Consider the following 14260-nt stretch of genomic DNA (forward strand, 5'->3'; position numbering starts at 1 on the left):
TATGAGTTTACGCAAAAGGAAAACATGCAAGTACGTTCAATGGGTAAACAAAGTGCTTCAATCACACAACGCCTTTGTGTTCAATGAGTTCAAGAATCATTTTGGTTTGTACAATTCCCATCAAGAGGCAATTGATAAGTGGCTTCAATTTGCATTTACCAGGAATGTCCAAAGGCTAGGGGTGGCTTGTCAGATTTCATGTTTGTTCATGTGCCTTCAGAGAATTATACTTTTCCATCTGGGGCCTTTGGCCTGAGAAGCGAGAAATCGTTAGGAAAAAGCCCTCGTGCATTTACTGGCTTTAAGTACCTCAAGGCATTCACTCTCAGAAGGGTTGATGTTCCCTGGGAAGTTCTTGAACTCTTCTAGTTTCTTGAACGTCTGGTAGTGCATATGTCCAATTTGTTGATAAATGTGGAAGCTTTTGGTCCATAACCTGCACTGAAACACTGGATATTTGTATAGCCTGCACTGGAACACCTGGAGATTGTTTCTGTCCTAAAACTGGACTTTGTGTGATGCAAATATTGTCTCACTTAAGATTTTGTTCATCAAGAAAACTGCTGCTTAATAATGTTCCACTGCTCGTCGCTGTATTCTGTCAAGCTGATACCATCAACATTGTTGGCATTGCAGGGATGTTATGCCTGGGCTGTTCTGGCGCCTGCCAAAACTGGAGGTTTTGGCATTATGCCGGGATGCAAGAGATGTTAGTATTAAATTATTCTGTGGAATCTTGGCTACATTTTCTTCTCTATGTTCGGTTTATCTATTACTCCTTACCTGTGCCTTCTTATTTTCTTTGACCTTTTGTGTTTCGATTGCGTTTCGATCATCTTAGATTGAAGAAATGCTTGTTATTGAACTTCCTCAACTTCCTAAACTCAAGCAGTTAACAATTGAAGCTTTTCCATCTGAAGATAGCAATAGACTGGTTGAATTGACTTCCTTGATCAGGGGAGTGCCCAACTTGGAGAAGCTAGTAATAACTAATAAAGTTATCAAATTCTTATGCTAATTCCCCTGTAGCCTGGAAATTAATAATTCTTTTGAGTATTATCTCCTTTTAGCTTCTGGATCCTCACACTAGTTACTTTCTGTGCGACCTGTGTATCTGATTTAAGTCATGATGTACAATTCCGTATGTTAAGCCTTCAGTCTATTTATACTTTTGCATGATACCCAAAGAAGGAACCATTAGAGATGATATAACTACTCTTTAATTTTATGTTATCTTTCCTTTATGTTTATCCTTGTATTAGAAGTTGCTCCTGCTGTAGCTGTTTTCTTTTGTTTATTGGTCTATTGTATGTGGTAGAGTTTGCTATTCCTTCTCACCTTCAGGTTTGTAAATTTTGTGTTTTACGGTTGCAATGGGACTTGAAAGAGTTAATGGAGGCAGACAGTTAGGAAAGACCTGTAAATTATCCACTGCAACATCTTAAAGTGTTCGAGTTATACTATGGTGGTACAAGTGAACTTGAACTTGTTAAGTTCTTCTCTGAAAATGCCACTTCCCTTGAAAAAATTGTAATCATTCCTCAAGAATATATCCACTTGCCACATAGTTCTAGGTCTTGGCAGATGGACGATGAACAATTTTTAAGGGAATGTGCCAAGCAACAACTTAGAGGGTTGCTTGCTTCACATGATATTGAACTTAAGATACTCTAGAATTCAGTTTAATTTATTTACTGTTTTATCAGGCATTGTGAATCTGTCGATGATATGATCCGTGATTTGAGCCGGATCCACAGAGATTAGTGCTGATCTGCTGAAATCCATGAAAAAGATTTACATGGGAAATTGATGAAGCTATGCTTTTTGCTTGATCATCCTCTAGCTAGTGATTCCTATATCAATTTGGGTCAAAACTCGAAAAATTAGGAGTGATGTCCTGCATAAAAGCTTGTAATAAATGGATTCTGGTAAATGAAGTGAACTTGGTAAAAATGCTGGTGGTTGTCTAATTGTGAACAAGTCTATGTGTTTGCCTATACATGAGCACCATTACTGATTCTGCTTCAGTAATTAATTTGGTAAAGTTACTTTGTCTACTTATTGTTTGTGGAAGGGAAAGTTGGACGAGATGATCAGTCTGTAAATTTTGTTTTCACCTTTTGAACACTTTCTGTGAAATACATCATATTAAGAAGCATGGCCTTTTTGATTCTAGAATGATGATTGTAGGGAATATTATTTCACAGAGTTAGGTTGAAATTAATGGATAAAGTAACCTTCAACAAAACATAGCTAGAAATAAAGTAAATTTCTGTACCCTGTCAAGGAATAAATACAGTGTATGCATGAGACTTAGTAGCCTGTATTGATATAAGGTTGCAGATGAATGATTTTACAATCCCCTCTTCACAGCCACATTCTTTAACCCCAGCTAACAATGTTCCTAAGATTTTTTTCAAGATCACAAGAAATAAAACAAAAAAAAAAGGTTAATGCAAGAGGTAAAGTGAAAAGCATTGCATCCTATGTTTGCTTTCCTGTATTATTCTGGAAAGCAAGCAAGGCCATGTATGTTCTCTTGTGTTGCTCAACTACCTGGTTCAAAAGGGTATTCAGTTTGGTTGCAGTCAATGAAAGTTAACAGGGCATCAGAATTGGAAACTTCTGAACCAAGAATATCAGTTGAATAATTCCATTTGTTGAACGTCCCAACGAAAAAGAAGAAGAAGAAGAAGAATTTCAGTTCAAACAACACCACCCTTGAACTATGACAAAGGTTAATCTAAACATTCCAAGGGGTAAAGTTCCAAAAATCAAGAACGAAATCGAAACAACATTGAAGTTGAACGTATTGAAGTTGAACTTAATAACATGATTCAGAAGTTATATATCTAGATTCGATCGATGTCTTCATCCTCAAAATCAACATAATCATCAATACCACCATCATCATCCCCTGGGTCCATTACGCTTTCATTGACTCGAATGCTTTCAGGCAACTCTTCATATTGCTGCAACCTCCTTGCCTCGTCGGCCATGTACTTGAGGATCACGTCAGCCTTATCGTCCTGGTACTCGCGAAGGCCAACAAGGATAATGTCTCCGGCAGCAATCCAAACCTTCTTGTGCATCTTTCCTCGGATGTGGCAAAGCCGTTTGGCGCCGTCAATGCACATGGCTTCACAACGGCCGTTGCCGAGCATCCTTATCACCTGAGCATATTCTTGGCCGTCTTCCTTGTATACAAGCTCTCTCTTCTCATCGTCCGCTTCGTTCTTTCCTCTTTTCTTATTTTTCCCTCCTTTTCCCTTGTTCTTCGGCATCTTCTTCCTGCCTCTTCCTTCTTGTAAAGTTCTAGTTTTTCCTTTGAAAACCTTCTTCCTCTAAAACCCTAGAGATAGATAAAAGCTCTCCTTTTTTTAATAGTTGAAGATTACAGTTTTTATTTCTCGATGTGTTGGTGTGAGTATTTATTTTGACTTTTACGTTATATAATAGAAATAGGAAAACTTTTGGCTTTTTTTTTTTGAGTGAATGGCTAAAAAGTTACTAAATTATATTAAGTATGGCACCGATCAATCATCAAACTTTTTTATGGCCACAAAGGTCACTAAACTAGTAAAAACGAGCCATAGACGTTATTTTGTCAAATTCTATCAATAAAATAATCGGTAAATAATTGAAATTTAACGATCTTTTTAACAAAATGACCGTTGAAAACTAGTTGTTTTACTGATAGAATTTGACAAAATGATCTTGTTGGCCCGTTTTTGCCAGTTTGGTGACCTTTGCGGCCCCAAAAAAAGTTTGGTGACCAACCCGTGCAATATTAAATAGTTAAGTGATATTTTTGGCTATTTACTCTTTTTTGTGGGTAAGAATAAAGTTTTGGTGGATTCGACTCGAATCACTACCACAAACTAGAACATGTCTTCGGGAGCGAGATTCTTAAATATTACCCATCAATATAATTTTCACACTCTCACATCAGCAACAGCAGCAGTAGGACCCTTTTTTGGTAAAAACAAAGTTTGGGTAGTTTCAATTTCAATCACCACCACGACCCAGAACATACCTATGGGATGAGAAATTTTAACAAATAGTCTACTGACACTCTTACATATCACCCACCAATACAGTTCTCACATTGATAACAGAACCTTTTTTGTTTTTGATAGGAATTAAGTTATCATCCACCAACATAGTCCTGACATCAATAACAGAATTTGAACAGAAGACGAGGAAGTGGCACGTACTCGTTAACTAAGCCAACTTGTGTTCACCTTCGTCAACTCTCTGCCTTCTTTTTCATTCTTTCTAGCCCTAAGTTTTGCAGGCACTATCATCGTGCTCAATCCCTATTTTTCTACCGGCAGAAACAGAGGCCGTGGAGAACCTGGAGTATTAAAATGAGAAGCAGAATTTTTGCTTCTTCGATTTCATCAATGCCCTTCTACAATTGTGGATTGAGGACAAAACTAACGACTTGTCAGCGGAGCGACAATCCGAAAAGAAGGTTTCTTGGCTGCTCTTCGTGGCCAGCAAGAACTCTTTGTGCTATGAACATACTTCTCAAAATCTGATGTTAACGAATTTCTGCAAAATGGCGTTGTTTTATTAGAGGTCCGACAGGTGCAAGTATTTTGAATGGGTTGACGGGGAAATTTGTCCAATAGGAAGGGTTCTTATACATGGTATATTGAAAAAGGTGAATAAGCTGGAAGAAACAGTTGAAAAGTTGCGAAAAGGGGAGAAATTTTTCATCAGCATTATCGTGGTCTTGGTGGCATTGTTGGTTCTGAGTTAAAGGAAAACAAGCGAAACAAATGCCAAAGGGGGCCAGCTGCTACTGAGTCTGGTGTGAAATCTTGTTAAATTTGTTAGACAATCTGTTTTGTTAGAATACCGGTTGGATAAACGTAGACTGAAGTAGCATAAACAAATGGTCCTACTGAGTTGGGCACCATAAACAAAAGAGAAATTTCTAAAATTATTATGATTTTTAAAAAAATTCTACAAAGGGGGTATTTTGTGTACTGGTTTCTGTTTTTGGGGTGTTCGCATTTATCAAATGCGAGCTCCTTGAGCTCGCATTTGATAAATGCGAACTGTCCTTAAATTTTGTAACAGCGAAAGTAAAATAAAAAATAAAAAAGCTCGCATTTGATAAATGCGAACTGTCCTTAAATTTTGTAACAGCGAAAGTAAAAAAAAAAATAAAAAAAAAATAGGTAACCTCGCATTTCACAAATGCGAGTTGTATGTACCTCGCATTTCAGAAATGCGAGGTCATGTACCTCGCATTATTGTTCTGCGGAAAAGAAAAAAACCAACAAAGAAAAAAGGCAACAAAGCTCAGTCTGAAACCCAATTCAAAAAACCGCTGAAACCAACCTGTCCCATTCCTGCCAAGCTGTCTGGAATCCGTGCATCTCCCCCCTCCCTCCCAATTTGCCATAAGAGGTATGAATTTATCTCTTTTTTTTGTTTGTCAGTTTGTTTGTTGTTACAACATGATTTTTGTTTTGCTGAATTGAGCTGGCTGTTATGTTTTGGCAATTTATGAATCGTTGTTGTTCTTTCGGTTTGAGTCGCATTAGCTTGCCATGGTTAGTCTGACAATTAGTTTGGAAAAAGGAGAAAAAGTTTGGCAAATGGCACTTTCTGCAGTTAGTGCAGAGGAAGTAAGATCCGAGGTCAGATCGAAGTCAATCCAGACAAATCCGACCCCGGATCCATAAGATACGAGCTCGGATCCAAGTAAACCCGGCCGGATCCGAGGGATCGTCTGTGTTCCTGGTGAGACGGATCCGAGGCTTGTGGGATCCGAGGGCTTCAAGAACCGATCCGTGCTCGGATCCTTTGGCAATATGTCTGAAACCGAGGGCTCGGTTCCTCCGTTTCCAGATTTACTCTTCCCCCTTCTCACCGAAACCTTAATTTTCCATTTCATCCATAAAACTTCCAATTTTTCACAATAAAAGCCTTCGCTAAGCTCTTGTGAGCATTAAATAAAGTAATTAGACTTTTAAGGGGAGATTCTATCAAATTTTTGTTTTAAAAAAAGTAATGACAATGTGTAATATATATATATTGCAAAATATATATAATAAAAAGTAATTTTTTCAAAATATATATATCTATTAGGAATAATAAATTACAATTTTTTCGTTTGATAAAGGGTTAAATGCAAAAAAATCCCTATAAACTATTTACCCAGTTACAATTTATCCCCTAAACTATAATAATAGGCATTTTGCCCTCTTGAATGATATGTTTGGAAAAATATACCCCTTTTAATGTATCATATTTGTTAATTTTCTTTTTAAATTCTTCCTTTTTTTCTTTAAACAATTGTTTAAATAAGTAGACTAGATTAGTCAAAATTTGTTTATTTCTTAATTTCGTATTGCTTTATTTTATACAAAAAAATGTATGTGAGTAAAAGATTTTTTCCCAAATGTTGAATTCCATGTCATTTAAGAAATTTAACTTTTCAAATATATAATAACAAAATAGAGAAATTGATTAATCAATTATTAGTAGTATCAATAGGAAAAAAAAATAAACTACTATTGTTGTTCATTCTTATTTTGTATTTCACTACAAATAATAATTGTTAACCTTTCTTTTTTATGTGGTATATAATATGTTGCTTTTATTATAAGTAGTTGAGTAACTACGAATTCTTAATTAGTTTATAGGTACTTAAATGATTGAATTACTAGATTAATAAACTTTACAAAAATTGGTGACCTTCTACATTAATACACTTTACATAGTTTTGTACTACTAATTATAATTTATTTTTTCCAACATAGGGATTGTTTTCTTTGATATGTCTATAGAAAGACCTCTGCGAGTATCTCTTTATTGGGGAGGTAAAATACACTATGAAGATGGGTCAATTTGTTATTTGCCTCGTACTTCCAACCGTACATTCTCATTACGGCATAGAATTGGATATGATGAGCTGGTGGATAGAATTTATGAATACATGGGGGTCGATAGGGGGCTGTTCAAGTTGAATTTATTTCTCCGCCAACCTTGTGGCCGTACTTCTTATAATGTCTCTCCAGTGGTGGATGATGAAACTCTGGAGATAATGTATGATGTCTGGAACGAACTTGTCCCATACATCGCTGAACTTTATATCGAGAAGGAGGAAATAGTCCAAAATCCTCTCGTCAGTAGCACATTCATTCCACCAACTACCAATATTGGGCCGATGATGTCGCTTGTCCATGCATGCATGGATCCAACTAGGTATCGATCCTACTCTAGTACAGTGGTACCAGAGACAGCATCGGTATCACAACGACTGTCGCGCCCCATTTTTTGAATAAATAAATAAATGGTTTAAAAATGTATTTTTGTGATTGGAAAATGAATTGTGATTTAAAAGAAAAAATGGGTCTAAATGGGGGGTTGAGAATGCGACGATTTGACCCAAAAAAAAAGGGTTTTTGAAATAAAAATTTGGAGTCGCCACTTGGTAATGAGTTAAGGTGTACCAAGTCACCAAAAATGAATTTTTAAAGAAAAAATAGGAAAAAGTAGTAAGAAACCCCTTTTAAACGACTCCTAGTCCACGTAAACCAGCGAAAAAGGTTCGGGAGTCACATTTGACGAAGGGGAAGGCAAGGATAAAAATCCAAGGCACCCCTTCGACCTAGCCAAGGCTAGTTTCGTGATTTAATCAAAGATTTTCTTGTTTTAACCAAAGAATTTATTACATTTGGATGTGCTACATGAATGCAAACCCTAGACCTAGGGGTATTGGGGGAAATTTCTCTTCAACGGTTGAGTGGTGCCAATCACATTAATTGTGAAGCCCAATAACAATCCTTTGAAGAAGTCACGAATAATGCGAGTGGGATGCAAATGAATGGAATGCATGTATGCAATGTGAGGACATGAGTTTGAAAAAGTAATAAAAGACAATAAATATGTAAATGAAAATGTGCACGTGAGTGGGTAAGGTACGGTATGTGAAATGATAATATGAAGTGCATGTGTGCAAGTGACGATAAAAGTGTTCGTGTGCAAGTGAAGCAACATAAAGGTGCACGTGTGCAAAATGAGGAGGAAAGATGAAAGTGTCATGAGGGTATAAAATGGTAGAGTGGATTAAAAATGCATGAGCCTAGGGAATTCATGCATGTTGGGTACGAGGAGACCTAAATCGTGACTCAATTTGCCCTTTTATAGAGGGAATACAAGCGTGCTAAGGCTTAGAAAAAGCCACACTCGTCTATATCCCATATTTAAGGGGACTCTCAAGCAAATGAACCCTATAACTAGCATGAAATGCAAAAATCCTAAAATGGAGGGAAAAGGGGTTCGAGGGGCATGCAAAATGATAAAACTAAAAAGAATGCATGACATGTAATGAACATGCAAATGTGTACTAACGAAAGGAAATCCCTAAGGGTCTAGCGTTGGACTAGCCCATTCTATGAATTCCGACTAGCGTTGGACTAGTGGAAACGTACATTCATCCATCACATTCATTCAGGCTATGGAAAGCGAGTAGACATGCCAAACACTTATAAACACATAGCACATAACATTTAGCATGCTCGACTAGATGCAAGGCCCTAACAAAGCATTAACACGTAGTAATTAAGCATGCAAGACACATAAGATAATTAAAGTCCTAACTATTACATTTGCTAGCTAGGCACATGACTTCGATAGTCTTCATTGAATGCTCCTCCAAACCCTATCTATTACAAGCCAAGAGGTGTACACATACCCCATAAAGAATAACTTAAATGAAAAGCAAAAGTAAATGACATAAATAAAAGAAATTAAAGAAAGGCTAGGAAAGCAAAGTAGACATGTATTTCACTTAGCACGTTTGGAGCACATAGGAGAGACACAAAAAGATAAAAGAAATTATACCTCCCTTGAAATGAAGCTCTAATGGAGTGAAATCAACTTATTTATCCTCCAAAATAATAAAAGCATCAAGGCATCACTTTAATCAAGAAAATAATCACAAAAGATAAAAATGAATCATGAAATTAAATTAATTAAATCATATAAACAATCTACATTCGAGAAATTAAAACAATGAAGGACTTGATTGCGACAATTAACAAAGCTTTGGGGTCAAAATTTAAAGAAAAATAAAGTTCAGGGACACATTTGCAATTAAAGTAAGGACCAATTTGAAAGAAGTTGAAAATATCCAGGGCCACAGTGAAAGTATCCGAAAGTTAGGGGGCTGGAATGAAATTTCATCATCAGACTTCTTGACTCAATAGGCCATTGGGCCATTTTATTCATCTCTTGGGCCAAAACCTTCTTAAACCCATTTCAAAAATCAAGGCAAATGGAATGGGCCAGCCTATTATTTATGATCAAACAAACCAGTGGGCTTCCATCCTCTAATCCAAACCCAAAAAAACCCAAAATAAGAAGATTAAACCCACTCCCCTAAACCCAAGTAGAAATAACCTTTTAACCCAAAACACCTTTTCACAAGCACCTAACATGATTAAATCAACAAAAATTATTAGCCACAATTATGACCTAAAATAAAAAATTAATCTATCCACAAAGTCACATAAAATATGCAAACAGAGAATTAAACTTAAAAGGACAGAATTAGTTCAATTATGCCAAGTTTTGGGCCATAGCAGAATAAGGGAAAATGTGAGGGGTTAATTAAAATATCAGAAATCATTGTGCATCTTGGCCGAAGCTCTTTTGCAGCTTTCTTTTCATTTCTTTCTTCTGTAACTCACCCCAGGAACCACACGACACAGATTCGAAGTAAACAAGCCACTTTAGCAAATTCAAACCCCCCCTTGATCAACACAACCCAGTGATGCGTATTAAACCATTGCAGGTCAAAAGGACAACAGCGGCCCTTTAGCCTAACCATCAGCTATCATGTTTTAACAAGCATTGAAATGGCCGAATGTTATGCAAAAACAGAAATCGATTCATTCTTGAAACTGGAGTCTTGGTTGGACATTTCATCGAGCAACCAACAGACATTAAAAAATTTCCCCAAATGTTGCTCAATTGAAGTTATAATCAGCCCAGAAATTTTATCAGAAACCCCAAGAAATACAGTCCAATCAACCCATAGAGTATTATGCAAGAAATTGCAATAATAGATTCACGGGAAACATGCTTGGGGTTGGGATTTTCAGCATAGCATTTCGTCGAACGGGTTAGAGGCATAAAAAATTTCACTAATCTTTTACTCAATTGAAGCTATACTCAGCCCCACAATTTACAGCAAACCCACAAGAAACCAATTTAATCAACATACAGAAAATGTCCATGAACAATCGATGCGAAAATTGAGATGCCAACCTTACAGAAAATATACTTTGACAGGAGAGTGAAACATAAATGAAAAGGTTACCTTACTGTACTGTGGCCTCTCACGGTGAAGCCTTGCAAGCAGTGATGACCGATTCCGGCAGCGGTAGTTTCGACTCTCGGGCAGGCAGCTGGATGGCGCTTGTGGTGGTTGACATGAGCGGCGTTGGTTCCTGGCATGAGGGTACCGGGGATGGCAACAGGGGAGGAAAGCGGGGAAAGTGCTGCTGCTGCCATCGCTTTCTTTCTTGTTTCCCCTTTGCTCTGTTTTTCTTCTTCTTATTGCAGCCGAAGCTCCCTCTCCCCAAACGCATCTCCTTGGTGAAGATCCGCTGATGGCGGTGGCCATGGGCGAGAAGTTGATATTGGGAACGAAATTGGCGGCGGCGCTGTTGGAGAGATGGACGCCGACGAGGGAGTCTTGATTGAAAATTTTCTAGTCTTCCTTCGTTTGGCTTACTCTCTGGCTCCATCTCTCATTTAATTCCCAGATTTTTCCGCTCTTGCTCTCTTTTCCTTTTTACCGAAACCCCTTCCCCTATTTTTCTTTGGTTGCTGCCTGCCGAAGCTTCTTCCTCTGCTTTTCTTTTGTTCCTCAGCCCTCAAGAGCTCCTCCTATCTTTGTTCATTTCTTTCCTCTTTCATCAGACCAAGCCTTCTGTTTTTCTTTTCCGTTTTCTTTTGTTTCTTTTTGTTGTTTTCACTCTCTCTCGCTCGTCTTTCTCTACCCGAAAAACTCCCCCAACTTCAGATTTTTCCTCTGTTCTTGCCCTCTGTTTTTCCCTAGCCTCCCTTTTTCTTAGTCTTTTTTCGGCTCCTCTATCCTTGTCCGCCGCCCCTCTGTTTTTCAGCCTCAAAACCCCCAAAGCCTTTTTCAATCTTTTCCCTTTTTAGTCGTAGCTCTCCCCTCAAGCTCTTATTTCTCTGTTTTTCTCCCATCCGTGGCCTCTTTTTCTTTTTTTTCCCTCCAATTCTCAAACCTCCCTTCTAAGCTAAACAAGTGTCCTCCTAAATGTTGTGTTGTCAATTAAACAAAAGGGACACTTGTCCCTCAAATTCCTTAACCACTTGTCCCATGATTGTTTTGTACACTTGTTCAACATGCACACACTTCCACCTATTTTTGCCATTTTCATTCTTTTCCTTTCATTTTTCATTTTTCATCATTTTTCACTTTTTCCTTCTTTTTCCTTTTTTTTTTCATTTTCAATAAATTCTATGCTAAAAACTTAAAAATAATAATAACACAAAAAACTAAAAAACTAAAAACTAAAAAGTGAAAAAAACGAGCACAGACTAAAAAATAATTAGTAAATGAAATTACACCAAAATTTGGTGTCTACAGTTTGCCCCTCTTTGTCTGAGTTTTGGAAAAACTTGAGACAAAGAAGTAGACACCAAATGCTTACCTGTGTTATTCGGCTACGAGCGTCTCGAACGATGGATGCTTTAGAAATGGGGACTGACCCCTTTGACAAAAATTTAAAATGGGATTGATCCAAACAGAAAATTTAAAATCGGAATTGACCCGAACAGAAATTTAAAACGGGGATAGACCCGGACAAAAATGTAAAATTGGGATAGACCCACGGGATAGACCCGAACAGAAATTTAAAATTGGGATAGACCCACGGGATAGACCCGGACAGAAATTTAAATGGGATAGACCCAGACAAAAATGTAAATGGGATAGACCCACGGGATAGACCCGGACAGAAATGTAAAATTGGGATAGACCCAAGGGATAGACCCGGACAGAAATGTAAAATTGGGATAGACCCACGGGATAGACCCGAACAGAAATCTAAAATTGGGATAGACCCAAGGGATAGACCCGAACAGAAATCTAAAATTGGGATAGACCCAAGGGATTAACCCGGACAGAAATTTAAAATTGGGATAGACCCACGGGATAGACCCGAACAGAAATTTAAATGGGATGAATTGAAGTGAGATGGAGTATTGGTGGGGTTGACCCATGTTTATTGGTGATGAAAGAAGCGAAATGAAGTGTTAATGGGACTGATCCACGTTCCAGTGGCTGTGAAAATGAAATGTCTCGACAATCGGACAGTGGGATCAAACCCGAGCCTGCCGTGATGAACTTGATTTGATTTTTTGATTTTTGGATTTTTCTGATTTTTTTCCTTTTTTTTCTTTTTTTTTTTTTGATGGAACCTTTTCAAAATTTGCCCCAGTATGATGAATTGGTCAGTGAGACGACATCTGAGCCTGACGGGGTGTGGACGGTCAGCGGGATAAAATCCGGTCCTGCCGAGATTGGCGGGATAAAACCCGGTTCCAATGTGAGATAAGCGGTCAGCGGGATTAAACCCGGTCCTGCCGAGATTGGCGGGATAAAACCCGGTCCCAATTTGATAAAAGCGGTCAGCGGGATTATACCCGGTCCTGCCGAGATTGGCGGGATAAAACCCGGTCCCAATGTGATAAAAGCGGTCAGCGGGATTAAACCCGGTCCTGCCGAGATTGGCGGGATAAAACCCGGTCCCAATGTGATAAAAGCGGTCAGCGGGATTAAACCCGGTCCTGCCGAGATTGGCGGGATAAAATCCGGTCCCAATGTGAGATAAGCGGTCAGCGGGATTAAACCCGGTCCTGCCGAGATTGGCGGGATGAAACCCGGTCCCAATTTGATAAAAGCGGTCAGCGGGATTATACCCGGTCCTGCCGGGATTGGCGGGATAAAACCCGGTCCCAATTTGATAAAAGCGGTCAGCGGGATTATACCCGGTCCCAATTTGATAAAGTGAATGGCCAGTGGGATAAGACCCAATCCTGCCATCCAATTGGTCAAGAAATTAAGCGTGATTGTCAAGGAAATGGGGAAATAGAAGAGTGCGCGGCATATGCCAAGACATCGCCAACAAGAATTGATTTTTCAAGAAACAAAAAATTGAATTTGATTTTCCTTGATTTTTCTGATTGATTTTTGATTGATGATTTTTGGATTTTTGGATTTTTGATTTTCGAGAGAATCTTTTCCAAAAATACATTGCCTCAGTGTCGGCCCTTTTCTTCTTCTTTCTTCTTGCTTCACTTTTCCGGCATCGGCCTTCCATCTCAATTGATGTTTCTCCATTGTTTGGACCCATGAATACCTGCACAGGGGGCTTAACAAAGCATGACATGCACTTGAATTTCAAAATATTGCAACTGCTATTCATAGAAAGAGCAGTGCGATTGATTTGAAAGTATATTACTTGGCTCTTTGACGAAATTCTCAAATGAACTATAAAAAATTTTGCCCCAGTGTGGGCTTATTTTGCGAAATCTTGCCGATAAAAATTTTGCCCCAGCATGTGCCCATTTGAATGTAAAAATTGGTTTGCATGCCCCTCCATTTATTTGAACAAAGCAAGAAACTGTGTTTCCTATATAATGTGAAGAAATCTGAACGTCTTGCTTAAAATCACATAGAAAATTTTATGATGAATTTCTCAAAATAATGTCAAATTACAAGCGATTCCTTCTTCACTTTAGCATTGATGCTTTGGGTAATGGGTGTTATGTCTGATTTGGAAATGGGAGGTAAAGATTTGTCTTATTCTTTGTGCCCAAACGGTATGTAATCCCTTCAATACCACATCTTAGTGAAAGCAAAGAGTTTGTCACCCTTATTTCTTAAGAAAACTTAGTCAACGTATAAGCTTCATGGGCTTGCAAAATTTTGGGTAGAAATGATAGCTAAACATGTGAAATCTGGTTATACCCTTATGATGGATTTTTATGAGCATAATCCTCACTTTGGATTGTCATGAATGAATAAGTCAACGATGGACTTTATTAGCTTGTAATTTGGCTTGAAAACGATAGTTAAAGGATAAGTCTTTCAAGGACATTGCACCGAAGATCGCATTTTTCAACATTGTCCTCATCTGGACTCCAGATTCTTGGACTTTGTTTGACTTTTTATCATCGCCCAACAGGGTCTTTC

The 14260-nt window shown here is 38.1% G+C and overlaps 1 protein-coding gene across 1 annotated transcript; it reads right to left on the reverse strand.

Annotated features, from left to right (window-relative positions):
* Nucleotides 1-2639: 2639 nt before the first annotated feature.
* On the reverse strand, nt 2640-3410 carry LOC113689290 (eukaryotic translation initiation factor 1A-like). The gene has a single exon (XM_027207084.2). The coding sequence runs from the start codon at nt 3282-3284 to the stop codon at nt 2853-2855; it is 432 nt and encodes a 143-aa protein (XP_027062885.1). The 5' UTR covers nt 3285-3410; the 3' UTR covers nt 2640-2852.
* Between the last annotated feature and the right edge of the window lie 10850 nt (nt 3411-14260).

This window comes from Coffea arabica, chromosome 1e (assembly GCF_036785885.1).
Source record: "Coffea arabica cultivar ET-39 chromosome 1e, Coffea Arabica ET-39 HiFi, whole genome shotgun sequence".
Lineage (NCBI taxonomy): Eukaryota > Viridiplantae > Streptophyta > Magnoliopsida > Gentianales > Rubiaceae > Coffea > Coffea arabica.